This window comes from Schistocerca americana, chromosome 6 (genome assembly GCF_021461395.2).
Source record: "Schistocerca americana isolate TAMUIC-IGC-003095 chromosome 6, iqSchAmer2.1, whole genome shotgun sequence".
Lineage (NCBI taxonomy): Eukaryota > Metazoa > Arthropoda > Insecta > Orthoptera > Acrididae > Schistocerca > Schistocerca americana.
The window spans coordinates 199,704,603-199,724,687 of record NC_060124.1 but is presented as its reverse complement, the minus strand read 5'-3'; the positions used below and the strand labels follow the sequence as shown (position 1 = coordinate 199,724,687).

Sequence of the window (20,085 nt, the reverse complement as noted above, 5' to 3'; positions counted from 1 at the left end):
CCTCCTACAGTCACTCAACTACGACAACTTACCGTGCACCACAGTATCATCAGCAAACAACTGCAGATTGCTACCCACCCTGTCCTCCAAATCATTTAAGTATATTGAGAACAACAGCGGTCCTGTCACACTTCCCTGCGGCACTCCTGATGATACCCTTGTTTCTGATGAACACTCGCCGTCAAGAGCAACACCCTGGATTCTATTACTTAAGCAAAATATGTGACATATATGACCTTATCTTTACCTAAATCGCTTCGGGAAAATGCCGGGATGGTTCCTTTGACAGGGCACAGCCGACTTCCTTCCCCAACCTTCCCTAATCCGATGGGACCGCCGGCCCCTGTGGCCGAGCGGTTCTAGGCGCTACAGTCTGGAACCGCGCGACCGCTACGGTCGCAGGTTCGAATCCTACCTCGGGCATGGATGTGTGCGATGTCCTAAGGTTAATTAGGTTTAAGTAGTTCTAAGTTCTAGGGGACTGATGACCTTAGAAGTTATGCCCCATAGTGCTCAGAGCCGATGGGACAGATGGCCTCGCTGTTTGGCCCCTTCTCCCAAATTGACCAATCATGACCGTATCATTTGATTGGACTAACTTAAAATTTTTATAGCGCCAAGGGACCAGAGACCTTAATACGTGACATAAATTTGAATTTGTTAGGTCTACTCGTCCCTGAGGAAAACAGTTCGTAACACACGGACAGATAGAGACAGACGGACAACAAAACTATCCTATAAGGGTACCGTTTTTACAAACTGAGGTACCGAACCAAAAAATAATAAAAAAACATGTTTTTTTTGTTTTCCTCCGTTAGTAGTTTATTTTACGTTGTGAACTTGCATATCCTGGGCAACAATACTTACCAGACAGTCGCACCTTGTGCTAGGTAAAAATGCTGCACTTAGTGACGACAGATAAACTCACATACCCGTTGTGTGGTGGCTTTGTGTGCAGCTGAAGCAGAGTACTGCGACTCACGTGACGCTGATCAACGCTGACGATTCTCTGACCGGCCAGTACATCTGCGAGGTTTCGGCAGATGCGCCCTCCTTCAACACATTCGTCGTCACCGACAGCATGGACGTAGTGGGTGAGTACCGCTGAGCAGTATGCACTATCTGTTAGAGCTTGAAATCTCTAGAGTGCTCAAAGTGGATCTGTTCTTCGTCCGATATATTAAATTGGATATGACGAAGACGAATTTGTCAGAGTACGACAATTACAAAATTCCTCCTATCCGGACCATTACCATACAGGCGTTGAGGTCGGGAGCGGACGACTTCTACAATGGGTGGTGGGGCCAAGCTTGTAGTGCACAGGATGGCGTTCAGCTCTCCACAATAGGCGTGGTGGTGGGTAGGAAGCAAGTCAAGAGCGTAAGTCTGGCAGAAGTTTATTCCCATAGTTAGAAAAGCAATGACCTCGCGGCCCGTAGCCAGAGTCCAGTGCTTCTCTCAGGGAGCAGCCTCGGAGGCACGAATGGCCCGTAGCACAAGGAATTAGTACATCGCCAGTTGGTATTTTTTGTGATCTCTCCAAAGCGTTTGATTGCGTAGAACATGTTACCCTCTTAGATTAACAATATTTGGAACTGATGGCTTTATGCACAACTAATCTGAATCAAACAAATTAAATGCTAAAGATGCAATGTCGGAAGGCTAGGAAATTTTAGTCACTGGGCTGAAATCATAGATGGAGTCCCACAGGGTTCAATTTTGTTTCCACTCCTATTCCATACGTACATGAATGACCTACTGTTCAACACTCAGCAGCCTCGTGATGACTGGGTGTTGTGTGCTGTCCTTAGGTTAGTTAGGTTTAAGTAGTTCTAAGTTCTAGGGGACTGATGACCATAGATGTTAAGTCCCATAGTGCTCAGAGCCATTTGAACCATTTTTGAACACTCAGCAAGCAGAATTGATACTTTTTTTGCAGACGTTAGTAGCGTTATAATAAATCTCATTGGAAAGAAATCAAGAGAGGAGATGGTAAATGATATTTTCCAAAGAATAATAAAGGAGTAGAATGTTCCAAATTTTTGGGTCTACATATCGATGTAAACTGAAATCGGCACAAGCATATAACTGAGCTTCTCAAACAATTAAGTTCAGCTACTTTCCCTGTTCGTAAGTTGCTACTCTTGGATACAAACGAGCCAACTTCCTGGCATATTTTGCATATTTTCAGTTAATAATGTATTATGGAATCACTGTCTGGGGTAACTCATCACTTAGCAAAAAAATATTGGTTGTACAAAAGTGAGCAGTAAGAATAATATGTCGTGCTGATCCACAGACGTCAAGTATACTCTTTAAAGAGCGTTTAACTGCGCCGTCACAATATTTGGTAATGAAATTCGTCGCCGGGCGGAGTGGCCACTCGGTTTGAGGCGCCATGTCGCAGATTGCGCGGCCCCTCCCACCGGAGGTTCGGGTCCTCCCTTTACCATTCTAAAAGAGGAGTCCCATTCCTCACTAAGCACGTACCCGCCATGATGATTTACCAGCGGTTCTCATACTCGAATCTCAGTAGACTCCTTAATGACGCAATCCCAGATGTTGGACGTCTGTGTCAGAACCTTGGTGTGGTCATAATCCATTCTATATAATTCCATCAGCCAGTGTTCTGCGGCTGCCGACTTATTAGGATGACTTGTTAGGATGCTGCAATCTGGTGTGCCGTTGGTGTTTCGGCAGCGATATTCAGAAGTACGCACCTCCTGACATACGTATGTCTCACCACGGTGGCAGGTTATCCGACAGACAACATATTTCAATAGCACCAAGCACTTCCCGTGTTTTGGCTGGTGGGCAGACGTTCGTCTTCACTTGGTGTTTCCGGAAAATTCGCCCCATCTTCCAGGACAACGCACCATACGAGGGAATCAATGCAATGGCCGAGTCTGCCTGATAATCCTCTTCTGTAAGACTTTTTCCATTTCATTTGCGGTTGGCACAGCAATCAGTATGTGTGATACGAAGAAACAAGCAGTCTTGCACACATGATGAGTCTATACCTCAGTAACACGGGGGAGGTGCATGTGTGCAGCCAGGATATGCAACATACTTCCGTCATGTTAGTGATGTAAAAACTTACTGTAGGCCTCATCCTGTTTGGTTGGCACTGGGCTGCGCCACATACCGTAATGAAGACACCGCCTAGTGGTTTTAAAGGCTAGGCAAGGGACATTTATCTGCTGGATATTTTTAAGCACGGTATATTTTAATGCTGCTACCAAGACTACTTGTTTCTTGAAATCGTCTTCTGGTTACGCCAATTGTACAGAGGTATAAGACGTATGGCTCTCCGAATTTTCCACTCCTTGTAGCCATTCTTTTGGAAAACCGCTCTGAAATGTTCAAGTTCTTCGTTGATACTTTCGTTGTCAGAAAGGGTGCGACCCCTATGTACCAAAGTCTTAGCACGCCGTTCCTCTTATCCGAGAGGCGGCAGCTGTCTGCATGTAAGTATAGGTCTTCTCCCGGTTCACGCTGTGGACCAAAATGTCGTCCGTTCTTCTTTTGCCAGGACATCCAGAGAGGGGACCATTCCATCTACTTCCACTTTGACGGTAAAACTTATCTTCTTGTGTATGGAATTGCGGTGTATAAGGTAGTCATTCAGCTTGTCTCTTCCATGTGGCCATATGATGAAGGTGTAACCTACATACATACCGAAAGAAAGACGCAGGTCTCTACAGGGCTGATTCCAAGGCTTCCTCCTCGAAATATTTCATTATATATATATATATATATATATATATATATATATATATATATATATATGCGACAACTGGTGAAAGCGGGCTCCCCGTGGCTACCCCTTCCTTCTGCTCCGTCGGAAAAAAGGTATGTCAGCGTCAACACGTGCCTAAAAAGTTTGGTGGTCTCTGCGTCAAATTTCTGCCCAATAAGTTCTAAGGATTCTTGTAAAGGCATTCTGGGGAGAAGAGAGACAATGTCGAAACTCGCAAGGATGTCGGTATCTTCACGCCTAAAGTAATAAAGGCGTCTCACAAAATTCACAGCGTTGCGAATGAGATGTGAGCACTTCTCCACTTAAGGGCTAAGCAAATCCTATAGCTATTTAGCGAGTGAGTATGTCGGAGCACTAATATTGCTGATAATGGCGCGTAAAGAAACCCCCCGTCCTTGTGAACCTTGGGCAGTCCTTAAAGTCTTGGTGGAACTTATGCTATCTGTCCTACCATCTTAACAACCTTCTTTTTCGTATTCTTGTCACAGTTTTTGTCACAGGCCTAGTTTTCTTTCTCTCCTGCTTTCGGCCTACTCCTTTTTTGTCTGCAGGCTTTACTTTTTCAGCAGTGAGTTAACTGCTGGAGGTGTGGCCTCCCGCAGTAGTCGGCAGCGTATGAGAAGGTAGGCAACCAGCAGGACACCGCTGTATGGTTCGTGGCCGGACACTAGGCGACAGTGTTACTCTTTTAGGAATTAACTGTGTCATATTTTGAATTGGAGTGTATCATATTAAAGATTATATTGATGCTTAGTAATTATCTCCTTATAATGAATGTGAGAATAATAATTCAGCAGACAGTGCACAGTTTGCAGCATATGTAACAAAAATTTGGTAACTGCAAGGTCAATACTTTTGTAAATGTAGCAAATGTTCTAGAGTTGTGTGCACATTTATTTCCACTCTGAAAGTACTATTTACCTCCGAAATTAAGTTTATAATGGAGAAACAAATTATGAATAACTATGGAAGCGTAACTAGCAGTAGGAAAATTTTTGATAGGCCTGGTTTTCTTATGAATAGGGTACGTGTATCATGTTTTGGAAAGTTTCGACTGTATCAGTTTTAGGACACTACACCCTAAGTGCTACTGTAATGAAAAGGTGGGCGGGATATGTAACCAGGATTATTGCTGGAACTGAGAACATTCGTACTATTGTTCTGGAGTAGGGATATCAAGTTGGTGTCTCAAGGAGATCGAACACACACGTGGAAGGGGAGCGCGAGGGTGACAAATGCTGCTCGAACGAGAATACAACACTTGGCATGAGATATCAGTAACACCGAATATTTCACAAGGACATCGAAGGTGTGACAAAATCAAATATCGAGCTGTATGATACCTTTAAAGAAGAAATCCCAAGCACTGTCTTTCTATGTATACAGACTGAAGCGGCGAGTGAAAATTTTCAGCAAGGCCGAGAACTGAACCCAGGTCTCCTGCTTACTAGGCAGGTGCGCTAGCCACTAATCCACCCAGGCACAGTGGTTCACACAACTGTACAGATTACCCTGGTATGCCACCTCACTCAATCCAAGTTCTCACGTAAAATCGTATCTGTAAAAGACCAGTAAAGTCTCTGAAATTATGACATTTCCTTGCCTTTCTGCCACATATCTGCAAGGGGCAGATCAGAATCTCCTGTAAGAGTATGTCCGGCATAAATACAGTATGGAGAGCGACTAATTAAACGGATGAGTGCCTCAAATTGGGCAGAGGCAAGGCTGACATACTCATGGCGTCAGGGGCTTACCAAATACTTGCTACGAAGGGTATATTAGAATGACGTGACGATCCTTTTACAGCAGCCTCACGGGACAAAAACGAAATTACAGGCTGGGACTGACGGAAACCGGCCTCAGCCGATCACGTGATGAGTGATGCGAAACTATGCCTGGAACTGGCTCCAACGTAGGCCCTTCCTACGGAAAGGAGCAGGTACGCCCGTTTATGGTGAGATCTGTAGCTACGATAAAAGCTTTACCATGAAACAGGAAAGCTTCAAGCTAAGAGCATGTTGGGTTTAAGTCTTCATAGAATGACGCCCGCTCGTTCCAGCTGGGATACCACGTCAATACTAACCATCCTCGGACAGCGTCACAGCGAGAGACAGTCTCCACCCACGATTTCTACTTCAGTTCGGTATGAATAATGGAAGATGTTTGACGATAGTAGACATTCATGTTGCTGAGACGTTGGATTGTTAACATAACAACCGCGGATGGAAGAAACGAAAACAGACGTCTCCAGGGAATATGTCAAGAAGTAGTCAAGTAGTCACAAAAGTCCCAATGCTTACAGATACTGCGAAGTGTGAACTGGTAGGCACTGGAAAGAATGCACCTAACACCTCGCATTAACTCACTCGCATATTCTAGATCGGGTTTTCCATCAAAGAAGCTGCGAGCAAACTTCATCATCATTTTCTTCAAGGATTATGCTGTTGCCTGTTCCGAATTCACAAACAACATCGTTCCCATCATTTTCTAGACCTTCCAATATCTCTTTTCTCATTTGGCTTGTAGTTCAAGATCTTCTGAGGAATTCTGTGACCTGGCATTCTCATGAGGTGTTGTTTGCAATCTTCTCGATATTTTTGAATTTTTTCAGTCATTCTGAAAATATTTAATTCAGTTCTAATATCTTCGTTTCTAATTATATCTCTTCTTTCACAGCCCTTCGTCTTTCTTAGGAATCTCGTGTCTGCTGTTTGAATTTTGCTTTCTTGTCTTTTTATGGTAAACAAGCTTTCGGTTCCGTAGGTTAACACCAGGACCGCCATTAATTTATAGAATTTGATGATAGTTTCTTTGTGTACTTTATGGGCCTATGTTCTGCTAATGGTATCACAGACAGCTGGGAATTCGTATATTTTATTTTAAATATCAGTGTCCAAATCAAAACTTATAGTACAGCATAAATAAGAGCTTTGAGACACTTGTTCTGAAGCTGAATTACCCAAAACAAATTCTGATCTGACTGGATGTTATTTTTCCTTCGTTACTAGCAATTTTGAAGTTATACTTCCTGCGAATTTCGTTCAGTTGGTATACTGATCCTTGGGGTCATCTTCATTGTTCCGTATAATAACAATGTCATCAGCAAACAAAAGTATATTCAGGTATTCCTCATTAGTTATCTTAATTCCTGCACTGTACATTTCAATTTGCGAAGAAGTCAATGTAGATATCAAAAAGGGTAGTTGATAGTCCACATTCTTGTCTAACGCCTTGGCCAATAATTAATCCTTCCAATCGATTTCTACCTGTGTTTATCACAATACTTGTAGTTCTGTAAAGACTTTTTACTACCTCTATTAGGTGATATGGATATCCACATTGAGATATAATGTTCCATGGGCTATCATGGCTCACCCGATTACTACAAGCTTCATACCGCTAAAAAAGAAGAAGGCAGTTCACTCAGACGCATATAAACAATTATGTCTTCCATCTGGCATTGAACTCGCATTAAGTGTAGTGGAAATACGAGGGGCGTTCAGAAAGTAAGCTCCGATCGGTCGCGAAATGGAAATGACTATGAAAATCCGATAAAGCTTTGCACAGATGTGTTGGGTAGTGTCTCTAGTATGACCCCAGTTAGCATCACGTCGCTCTTCTCATTTCTGAGCTCGCAGTGAGTGGGTAAAGATGTCTAGAAAATAGTGTCTGCCGCCAAGTACGAGGGCCTGGTGAGAAATTTCGCCTGAAGCTATGCAGCTAACATTACATAACTGTCGTGCTGCTTCGTCTTCACGACAATTCTCAGCCGCATTCTGCAGGGGCAATGAAGATTCTCCTGCATCGTTTTCAAATGGAAATGATAGATTACCCACAATACAGTCCGCAATTGTCTCCCCCTGAGTTTCATCTCTGGTCACATGAACCGCTGTCTTTGAAGACAACATTTTGACACAGACAACGAGGTGTAGGCCAGCGTGGAGAATTGGCGGACAGCACTGGCGGCTGCCTTCTATGATGAGGCTATTGAAAAGTTGGTACAACGCTATGACAAAAGTCTAAGTCAGAACGGCGACTACGTAGAGAAGTAGCTGAAAGGTGTAGCTAATTGTTACAAGTAAAACATTTCTGATGTTCACTGTGGTTTCAATTTGGCAATCAATCGGAGCTTACTTTCTGAACAGGCCTCGTAAAATCCCCATCCAGATATCAAAACATTGATTTATACTATGATTTCACAGAATCACATCAGGTGAAAAGACCACAGTGGAATATCAATTTCGTATTTGCTTGTCTCATACAAGCTTGAAATTCGTCAATAATCACGTCATCGTCGCTTGGACGTTTAACCCTACCTTACGTACTTTGCTTCTGTCCTGATTGAGGAAGAAATCCAACAGTGTACGACGCAAGCATTCTTATCCATTGCATTACAACTTCTTTTGCCTGCACCTGAAGATATCACGCTATTACACAAACAGGAAAGATCTCCTCAAATGTGTTGTACTTGCATGGCCAGAATTCCCCGTGTGTGGTGCAGGAATGACGATGGAGAAGTACAGAATGTGCTACACCGATTCCTTAGCATCACTAAGAAGTGCAAAGATGGTCTCCTGCTAAAAACGGCCCCTAGCTTCATAGGTTCTCTTCGGAATGAGCAACTACAACACGTTACCTAATAACTGCTAGAAGGTAGTGAAGGTTGCCGCAGTGAGGCAACTCGTTATCATTTCAACTTACTGTCTGTTTTTGGGTTCATGGTTGAGATTGTTGAACGTCCATACAACAGGCCTCTCTCTTGCATATTTTTATACGCGATTGTTTTTACTTAACTGCCCTACTCTTTTCCATCAAATGACCTGTTTCTACTTTATTTTTGCGCTCGCCAAAGTTTGAGAAAGTTAAGTTCATTTAACTCGCTTTGTATTGACTAATTATCGTGTGCTATTCCACTTAGTGGATACTCAAGAAATCAGAGAACTATTTATACTCACGAAAACTGTTAAGGTACATTAAGTGTATCTAGTACAATAATGTTCAAACATTACACTTCACATGTTATTCCACTAAACTTGGCATTTTCACGTTTCTCAGGTGCTACGCTCTGGTCAAAATATCATTAATACACTGTCCAGTTATATTAATGGACCGCCTGTCAAGAGCCTGAAGAGCCACCTTTTGCAGCGAGGACAGCTGCTCTAACGTCGATCAGTTGTAGAATTTTGGAACACGTATTATTATCGAGTATAATGACTTTTCTGGAGACTAGAAGTCTACTGTATAGGTATCAGCATGGCTCTCGGAAAAGACGATCGTGTGAAATCCAGCTCGCGCTATTCGTCCACGAGACTCAGATGGCCATAGACACGGGTCCCAGGTAGATGCCGTGTTTCTTGACTTCCGCAAGGCGTTTGATACAGTTACCTACAGTCGTTTAATGAACAAAGTAAGAGCATATGGACTATCAGACCAATTGTGTGATTGGATTGAAGAGTTCCTAGATAACAGAACGCAGCATGTCATTTTCAATGGAGAGAAGTCTTCCGAAGTAAGATGATTTCAGATGTGCCGCAGGGGAGTGTCGTAGGACCGTTGCTATTCGCAATATACATAAATGAACTTGTGGATAACATCGGAAGTTCACTGGGGCTTTTTGCAGATGATGCTGTAGTATATCGAGAGGTTGTAACAATGGAAAAGTGTACTGAAATGCAGGAGAATCTGCAACGAATTGACGCATGGTGCAGGGAATGGCAATTGAATCTCAATGTAGACAAGTGTAATTTGCTGCGAATACACAGAAAGAACGATCCTTTATCATTTAGCTATAATATTGCAGGTCAGCAACTGGAAGCAGTTAATTTTATAAATTATCTGGGATTAGGCATTAGGAATGATTTAAAACGGTAATGACCATATAAAATTAATCGTCGGTAAAGCAGATGCCAGACCGAGATTCATTGGAAGAATTCTAAGGAAATGCGGTCCGAAAACAAAGAAAGTAGCTTACAGTACACTTGTTAGCCCACTGCTTGAATACTGCTCACCGGTGTGGGATCCGTACCAGATAGGGCTGGTAGAAGAGATAGAGAAGATCCAACGGAGAGCAGCGCGCTTTGTTACAGGATCATTTAGCAACCGCGAAAGCGTTACGGAGATGATAGATAAACTCCAGTGGAAGACTCTGCAAGAGAGACGCTCAGTAGCTCGGTACGGGCTTTTGTTGAAGTTTCGAGAACATACCTTCACCGAGGAGTCAGGCAGTATATCGCTCCCTCCTACTTATATCTCGCGAAGAGACCATGAGGATAAAATCAGAGAGATTAGAGTCCACACAGAGGCATACCGACAATCTTTCTTTCCACGAACAATACGAGACTGGAATAGAAAGGAGAACCGATAGAGGTACTCAAGGTAACCTCCGCCATACACCGTCAGGTGGCTTTCGGAGTGTGGATGTAGATGTAGATGTAGACGTACAGGAAGTCAAATGGCACCGACGAAGACGTGGAGCCCTGCTGAACCCACTGCCGTGGCCACCTGCGCTAGATTTCTCAATTGGCGCGAACAGCCAGATTGAGTCCCCACAGACTCTCGATGAGGTTTCAATTCGGGGAGTTTGGTGGCCATTGGAGTACAGTAAATTCATCCTGGTGGTCTTAGAACCACGCAGGAGCTCTGTGAATTGTATGACAAGTTGCAGTGTCCTGCTGGTAGAGGCCATCATATCGATGAAAAACTAACTATATGTACGGATGGAAGGGGTGGGCATGAGTCCCAAAGATAGACACATATTTCGTTGATCCATTGTACGTTGCACAAAGTAGAGATCACCCAGGGAATGTCACGAAAATATTCCCCAGACCATAATGATTCGACTGTTGCAGGATGTTTGTTTTCAGACTGATTTTAGAAATAGGCAGGTTGCTTAGGAAAGATAAAATCAAGGTTATGTTCCATTGTGTTGGTACGTAAGGAGAAGCCCCAACAAGCTAAGACAAAAATGTAAAACCAATGATAATAATCATTTGCGCGGCCCCTGTAAGCGCCGATAAAGATAAATTTCATTCAATTTTTTTTAGAGACTCTGTCTTTAGTTCTCGAGTGGAGAAGACGTATTTTTGTAAGATGTGTGTTGTAGCCATTTGTGTTGTTTGAATATAATTATTATTTGTGCAAAACCAAGAAAGTTTTCTTTTCTTCCGCGCATCATCTCAATGTCAAGTCCACAAGCGGCCTGCATTCTAAAGAAGAATCCCGATTAAGAACTGTTATAGACACCGTCAGCGGATAAACATTCGTGGCGGAAGACGATGAATATAACCAAGGACATCAGAAGTAAGTTCACGTTAAAACCGTCTCAAAGGAAAGAAACTATAAAAATCCGAAATTTGGGACATTAATTGAAGATAATTGATTTCTATTAATCTCTTTTTTTATGTGACCTTTATTATTATTCCTATTTATATGTATATGTACGTAAATTTGCACACTATCCACCACCGAAGAGTTTGGCCCTAGCTGGACCGTTAAAGACGACTCACAAGTGAAAAATACCCCGTGAGTGCGGTGCTGCATACATAGGCCAGTCGACACGAACTATCCAGGAGCGTTGTACAGAACACGAAACATACACCCGTCTTCGGCAGTCTTCAAAATTAGCTGTAGCAGAACACTGTATTTCCATAGCACACTCGTTAAAACACAACAGAACAAAAATTTTGCCGGCCGCAGTGGTCGAGCGGTTCTAGGCACTTCAGTCTGGAACCGCGTGACCGGTACGGTGGCGTGTTCGAATCCTGACTCGGGCATGGATGTGTGTGATGTCCTTAGGTTAATTAGGTTTAAGTAGTTCTATGTTCTAGCGGACTGATGACCTCAGACGTTAAGTCCCATAGTGCTCAGATCCATTTTTTAACCAAAATTTAGCTTCAGTTTCCACTTTTTGGGATTCAGCAATCAAAGAATCGGTGGAAATACATCTTGCAAATAATCTTATAAATCGTGGCAACGGATTTCAACGATAAAAATTGGAATCCTGCAATTAAAATCGCCCAGCCACAGCGGAATAGACGGGGTCACTCGAAAGTCAATTAGTAGAGCATCTCTCCCTTCCACCACCGAAGGCAGGACACATAGCTCGGGTGTCCCACGTATGTCATCACTTGACGCATGCGCCGAAAGACGCCAGCACATCTGACTTGCATGAGATTCAGCCTAAATACCGTGAATGCACCTGGGCTCTTCAGCAGTTGTCACCTGATGATGGCCGGACGCCTCTGGGTCGAAATATCGTGGTAGAATGTCGACGGGATCCTTCTAAGCACCAGAATGTTATTAGAAGAAGAAATGCGCCAGGAAAATTTCGGTAGTTACTTAATGGTAGTGGGACGTCAAAAATTTAAAAAATTCGATTTTTCAAAATTATGGCTGTTTTGTAGAGCACATCTTCCTGAATAGTTTGATGTATGAAACATACATATTTGAGAGATAATAAGGCACATTATTTCACTCAAGAGTACCAAGATGCAGCACCACACCCCTTTACACAGCGTTCTTCCGTCATACGTAAGCGTATTTCGCTCTGTAGGATTCGAATGTTTATATTGGCGTCAGAGATTGTCATAAGTGAAACAGAGGACCATTGATATCGATACCTTCTATGCTGCTATCGTCGTGAATTGCTTTGATCGCTGATATTGTTTGTTCTCTGTTTAGAAAGACTTGCAGTGTGGCGTTGTGAATTTACAAACGATTTTCATTTGGCAATAAGAAGGAACACAGGGGACTTGAAAAATGTGATGCAAGTAGTTTGGCTGTTACACTTCCACAAAATGTCATAGAAAATAACCCTATTCACAACCTGTGCCCAAAAGGAGGTGAATCACCGTGTGGCTAGATAAAGGTCAATTGCCGATGGTGAAGAATATCATCACAGGAATCTTTACCAATTGTTGTAATGGAAGCCATCAAACCTATATTCACGGACGTTGGAAATGGAAACTTTTGAAGAAATGTCTTCATGGTGGTACCCAAAACACAAATGAAAGTTTTAACCAATGTCTATGGGAAAGATTGCCAAAAACCATTTATGTGGGAACAACCGCACTTGCTAATCTTGTTTATGATGCAGTTTCATGTTTCAATGATGGTGTGCAAAGCAGGAAATACGTTTTAGAGAAAATGTGAATTACGCCCGGAGTGAGCTGCATCAAAGCTTTGTGTGCTATAGACAGAGAGCGTATAGTGAAAGCAGATGAATCATTTCTGGAGGTGACAAAATGAAGAAGAGAGCATCATAGGAATGTGGAAAGTAAGAAAACTGATTTCGAAAATGAAAAGGAACCTGCTTATAATGCTGCACAGTTCTAAAAGAATGCCAAGTACAAGCAAAAACTTCAACTGTCATTTTCCGCAAGACACATATTTCTGTACTTAGGTACATGTAACATCCAAAATAAATATCCCATTACTTTCAGACTTGGTACGCTTATTAAACACAAACTACATACTGTAAAACTCTGGAATTTTCCAAATCTATTGAAAACTGTGGTAAAAATTGAGATAATTAACTATATAATTTGAGTTTTTTTCTAAACATGAAGTTTAAAATGTAACAGCTCATTATTTTTTCACAAATTAATAAATTCTAGAGTTTCATACACCTGTAAGTATGGTTTGTATGCTGTGCAAAATTCAGCGAAGACTCTCTCTTACTTACGAAGAAAAGTTTACCTATAGCAACAAATGCAGCCAATAGTAAGTGAAAAAGATGATGAAATTTGACATGTAAAAAATTATTTTTTTATGTTTTTTGAACTTCCATTGCCATGAGTGTGAATCCTGAATCCTTCCTGTTCATGCTGATAAAGTTTTATGAATTTATTTGTAAAAGTATAGACAGTGAAAATTAAAATGTGCTGAGGTGCTTCTCCTGCTCCAAGTCGACGCGTTTGACTTCCTTCCCCCCCACCCCCACCCCCCACCCCCTTACGTTATATTTGTAGCACATGACGAGAGACCTGCATTTGTGACGGCCGGGGTGGCCGAGCGGTTCTAGGCGCTACAGTCTGGAGCCACTCGACCGCTACGGTCGCAGGTTCGAATCCTGCCTCAGGCATGGATGTGTGTGATTTCCTTAGGTTAGTTAGGTTTAAGTAGTTCTAAGTTCTAGGGGACTGATGACCTTAGAAGTAAAGTCCCATAATGCTCAGGGCCATTTGAACCTGCATTTGTTATTCATACAGCAAGTTCAGTGAAGATCTGAAACTATGGCAGTTACGGTTTTGGGGGCAGATCATTTTCGTTACTCTTCCATTTTGTAATGAGATGTAACAATGAATTTACGAGGAGGCACTAAACCGAAGTGACGCTGGTTTAACGTGCCAGAGACCGTGCACAAGCTCGAGGTATCTCAGAAAGCACCCTTGCTTTTACTTTTCAAGAATTAGAGCAACAACGGAAAACCTGAAAGTGAGACGGGAATTTGAATCACGCTACTCTCTAATGTGATCGCAGTAGTTAAACCATTTCGTCACCTGGCGCGGCACTACATAAAAGCTACCCTATTGTCTTGACGAAATCGAGGAGCACACACGCGCGCTGATTTGAATTGGAAGACGCGCGATAAGAAAAAAAGAACCTCCACTTTCCTCTGGTGAAAGTGATTTCTGTCTCTCTAACCATATCCTTCACAATGTCGGCGACTTGCAGTGCCATCTGTAACCCTCACAATATGAAATATTCTCATGCTATTTTGTCTGAAACTGACATGGTAAGACGGTGGCTGTGTACAATTAATGTTACCGCAATTTATTTAAGTAAATAGCGCCGTAACCGGTTTCGAACTGACAACCTTTGTGTCAACTTCACATGTGCCAAAAACGTTTTGGTATCTGTGTGTGGTGCTTTGCACAATATAGTGTCGTGCAAATCATATAAGTGCTGTATATATTTTGGGATATTTAAAAAATACGGTCCTGCAACTTCACAACAAAATTGCGCGGAATTTTCGATGGTACCAACACAGCAAGAACATTTCGCCACAGTGGAAGAATAAAAATGGAAAACTGACGATTATTTAAAGTACATCTTGTAAATCTTGTGAACAGCTGTCTGATGATGAACTTGTCAGTTCGAAACCGGTTACAGCGCTATTTACTTAAATAAATAGCAGTATTAATAATGGCTGGTTGCTGTCTTCTTCATTGTAGGAAACAACCTACATTGAAATATTCTCTTCGTAACAGATGAGTCTGATCTAAGCTTCACGGCATTAGGAAGCGTGGTCACCATTGCGCCTACACGGTGGTTACTGTGAGCGGTTCGCTTGCGACAACATCGCCAGCGCGAGGGCTGGATAACGCCGTTATGCGCGGCGGCATATCAAGCCAAGCGGGAGGGGCTGTGGTCCGGCGGCTAAGTGGTCGGCGGTCGGCGGTCTGCGGTCTCCGTCACTCAGCCGCCCACAGGCAGAGGCGCGCTTTCTGCTCTGCCCTGCTCTGCTCTGCTGACACCACCTCACACTCCTTACTCTCCTGCACAGGTCACCCCCTCTTCTGGGCTGTCGTCTTGATATGCAGCAGATTCTTACAAAAAAAAAAAAAAAATACTTTCATGCGTTGTTTGCCTCTTTGTGATTGCTACACCCCTAGGAAAATATTTATACGAGGTGCGACAATAAAGTAATTAGACTGATGTGAAAAAATGTTGCTTACCGCTTTAATCATGTTTAGTGTTGTCTCCTTCAAAGTAGTTCCCTTCTGATAGCACACACTTTTTCCAGCGCTTCTGCCATTGATGGTAACATTTATGGAACTCCTGTAATATCCTCCAAGATCCTCGTCACAGTTTCTTGGACATCTTGTGTTGTTTGAAAATGGTATCCCTTGACCGCCGTTTTGACTCTTGGAAATAGGAAAAAGTCGCACGGAGCGATATCTGGTGAATAAGGTGGCTGTAGTAGTACTGAAATTTGTTTTTAGGTTCAGAATTGCTGTACTCACAGAGCAGTATGGGATGGCGCATTATCGTGAAGCAGAATCTAATTATTAAGCCGGCCGGTGTGGCCGTGCGGTTCTAGGCGCTTCAGTCTGGAACCGCGTGACCGCTACAGTCGCAGGTTCGAATCCTGCCTCGGGCATGGATGTGTGTGATGTCCTTAGGTTAGTTAGGTTTAAGTAGTTCTAAGTTCTAGGGGACTGATGACCATAGACGGTAAGTCCCATAGTGCTCAGAGCCATTTGAACCATTTGAACCAAACACGTGTTAACTTATTACAACACAACTCACGACTGAGCAGTTGCATCGATGTGCCGCTTGAACTAGAAGCAACTTATAGACCAAGGTCAAAAATATTGTGCCTACGGAAGCCTGCACGGTTGCCACATCTTTTAAAGAAAATCAGTCTCATTACTTTATTGTCGCACCTCGTATGTTAATCCATTAAACATCGGGCAAGTAGCGGCGGAAATATTACTTCTTCCAAGATCTTAAACATGGGTGCGAATCAGCAACTGTATAAAACTAAAGAAGTTGAAGAAATCAGCAAACCAGTTGCAAAACAAAGGTTTAATAGCTCTTGACCTAGTTCTCGATATTCCTAAAAATATATTCTTCAGAAGGAGTAGGCCTCGTTACATCCCATGATGGTAGATTCAGTTAATCTAATGTACCATCATGTGATGTAACAAGGCGCACTCCTCCTGAAGAAGATATTCTTAGAAATAGAGAAACTTATGTCAAGGGCTACTAAACTTTGTTTTGCAACTGACTGGCTGATTTTTCACGACAAGAACTTTTTCTTTTTTTAAAAAAAACATGGGGGGGGGGGTAAAGCCCCTCCACGCCCACACAGACATGATGGCCAGCACGAAAGGTTTACTGCCATTCTGCATATTGGTTAGTTTTCACTAAGTGAGGTGTTGCAAGATGTGGGTACTTCTGGTTATGATTAACCATTAATACACGTTCATCTGGCGACAGATTGGGTCTAAAGTAGAGCAAAGGGTAGCGGTTTGATGTGTAGAGGGAAAAAAAAGTGCCAAGGCCTGAGCCAAGGGGAAAAAACCTAGGCAATAGTCGAGTCGGGTATTAAGAGCAGTAGCGGATTGCTGGCTATCTGCGACAGATCATGCAAGGGTAGGCTTTCTCAGTGGTAGATATCATGCAGGTGGATACCTTTGACTTTGTGAGGCGGTGTCACTCGGCGGCTGCACCTGGGTGCCGGCGTTGACTTCGCGACCAGCACCAGCATACCTGTAACATTTGGGTTCATCATCAGTTAGAGTCTGATAGGTTATCTACCGGATTCACAGTGCAGGATACCGTTGGTGGTTTGTTTGTGCGTTAAGAGTGCGAGCTTAACGGATTCCCTGCTATTCCCTGTTGGTCGGTCGTGATAACAGCTGCCCTGTTGTTGTTGTTGTTGTTGTTGTTGTTGTTGTCTTTAGTCCAAAGACTGGTTTGATGCAGCTACCCACGCTACTCAATCGTATGGAAGCCTCTTGATCTCCGAGTAACTACTACAACCTACATCCCTCTGAACCTGCATACTGTATTCATCTCTTGGTCTCCCTCTACGATTTTTACCCTCCACGCTTCCATCCAGTACTACGTTGGTTAGCTCCTGATGCCTCAGAATGTGTCCTACCAAGCGATCCCTTCTTTTAGTCAGGTTGTACCACAAATTTCTCTTCTCCCCAGTTCTGTTACTTGATCTACCCATCTAATCTTCAGCGTTCTTCTATAGCACCACATTTCAAAATGTTCTATTCTCTTCTTGTCTAAACTGTTTATCATCAATGTTTCACTTTCATACATGGCTAAACTCCATACAAATTCTTTCAGAAAGGACTTCCTGACATTCAGATCTATACTGGCACATCCAGTCAGTATTGCTAATGTGTAGGGGCTTGTCGATGTTGTCGCTTGCGAGTATGTGTTAGCTCGCCGTACGTGGTTATGCTCCAGCTAGCAGTGTCTTTGGTCGTCTATACTTACATCCTTGGTTGTAATCATAGCTCCCCAGACTAAGGATGAAATTATTGCTCGAGTTCCTATACAGTCCTGTGGCGAGTTTGTGAAGTATTAACTTGAGGGTTACTAGGCGGTATTCATTGTGAGTGTAGCGTGGAGCGTTGCTAATGATGCGTAGCACTTTGGTCTGTAATCTGCAAGTGGCGCAAGCGTGTCGGAGCTGCATATTCGCAGATGGGAGCTGTAAACGACCTCGATAACCTCCTATTGAGTGTGCTTTTCCTGTTGAGCATAAGGTAGAGTAGATTGACCCTCGCGTGCGCTCTGTTGGCAACGTATTCTATGTGGTCCCCCCATGTAAGTTTCCGACAAGGAGCCAAGTGCGGCGTTATAAGCTCTACTGCGCATGTGGGTCGCAGATGCTGAACGGGGGCAAAGAGGTACACTTACACACGCCCCACCTGTGATGAGAGCGTTAAGATACTTGACTCACTTATCGATATAAGTTCGACGGCTGCTACACCTTGAGACTTCCGTAACCATTATCTATGGTTATTAAGTTACTGATTAATCTAATTTCTATGGCTTCCATGAGAATATAAACCCAAAACGAGGAGGTGATTGTTAAAACCTTCACGTCATTGTAGTTCATCAAATCACCCATTATCTGTACAATGTTCTGCCACAGCTGAGTACTCTGTCTATAGTAAGATTGAACATCTTCGGTGTTACACGCACCGCTCATGAACGGTATGCGTTGCCTGACCGATATATGACATAACAATTTCGGCAAGAAACCTGATACACTCACCCTCATTACAAAGCAATAGCATACTTCACAGAACCGAGCAAGGCTGCAATCTTCGTAAGACGCCGGAAGATCACCTTAATACGGAGTTTCTCGAGAATGCTGCTTATCTTCGAGGAAAGAGCACCCACAGAAGGCAAAAACACTCTTGTTCAGAAGGCTATTACTTTCTTCTTCCAGATTACGTACCTGCATTCTAGGATCCACCTTGAATGCTCTGCGAATTTCTTGCTGGGAATACCCGCACGCTTTATAAACGATTTTGACGTGTGTGAGCTCCTCTTGCAAATTATCATTATCCGATATACAGTGTGCTCTATGCACTAAGGACTTAGGGACACCTACGGATTTTGAAGGGTGATGTCAGCTACTGGTAAGTAAATGAAGTTTAGTTTGCTTTGGATGACTATGTAAGGCATATTCTAATGTGCCATCAACTTTACGACGAACGAAAACATCCATAAAAGGGAGGAAACCAATAAACACAGAGACGGCCGCGGTGGTCTAGCGGTTCTAGGCGCTCAGTCCGGAACCGCGCGACTGCTACGGTCGCAGGTTCGAATCCTGCTTCGGGCATGGATGTGTGTGATGTCCTTAGGTTAGTTACGTTTAAGTAGTTCTAAGTTCTAGGGGACTGATGACCACAGATGTTAAGTCCCATAGTGCTCAGAGCCATTTGAACCAATAAATACAGATGTTGTTGTTGTTGTGGTCGTCAGTCCAGAGACTGGTTTGATGCAGCTCTCCATGCTACTCAATCCTGTGCAAGCTTCTTCATCTACCAGTACTTACTGCAGCCTACATCCTTCTGAATCTGCTTAGTGTAATCATCTCTTGGTCTCCCTCTATTATTTCTACCCTCCACGCTGCCCTCCAGCGCTAAATTTGTGATCCCTTGATGCCTCAGAACATGTCCTACCAACCGGTCCCTTCTTCTAGTCAAGTTGTGCCACAAACTCCTCTTCTCCCCAATCCTATTCAACACTTCCTCATTAGTTATGTGATCTACCCATCTAATCTTCAGCATTCTTCTGTAGCACCACATTTCGAAAGCTTCTATTCTCTTCTTGTCTAAACTATTTATCGTCCATGTTTCACTTCCATACATGGGTACAATCCATACAAATACTTTCAGAAACGACTTCCTGACACTTAAACCAATACCCGATTTTAAAAAGTTTTCTCTTGTTCTGAAGCGCTTTCCTTGCCATTGCCAGTCTACATTTTATATCCTCTCTACTTCGACCATCATCAGTTATTTTGCTCCCCAAATACCAAATCTCCTTTACCACTTTAAGTGTCTCATTTCCTAATCTAATTCCCTCAGCGTCACCCGATTTAATTCGACTACATTCCATTATCCTTGTTTTGCTTTTGTTGATGTTCGTCTTATATTCTCCTTCCAAGACACTGACCATTCCGTTCAACTGCTCTTCCAGGTCCTTTGCTGTCTCTGACAGAATTACAATGTCATCGGCGAACCTCAATGTTTTTATTTCTTCTCCATGGATTTTAATACCTACTCCGAACTTTTCTTTTGTTTCCTTTACTGCTTGCTCAATATAAAGATTGAATAGCA

The 20,085-nt window shown here is 42.9% G+C and overlaps 1 protein-coding gene across 1 annotated transcript in view; it reads left to right on the top strand.

Annotated features, from left to right (window-relative positions):
- The window catches only part of LOC124620050, a 359,651-nt gene that overhangs the window by 300,454 nt on the left and 39,112 nt on the right, over positions 1 to 20,085 (top strand). The window contains exon 3 of the mRNA XM_047146717.1: positions 959 to 1,094. Within this exon, the coding sequence (XP_047002673.1) occupies positions 959 to 1,094 (136 nt within the window). The remainder of the gene's footprint in view (positions 1 to 958; positions 1,095 to 20,085) is intronic.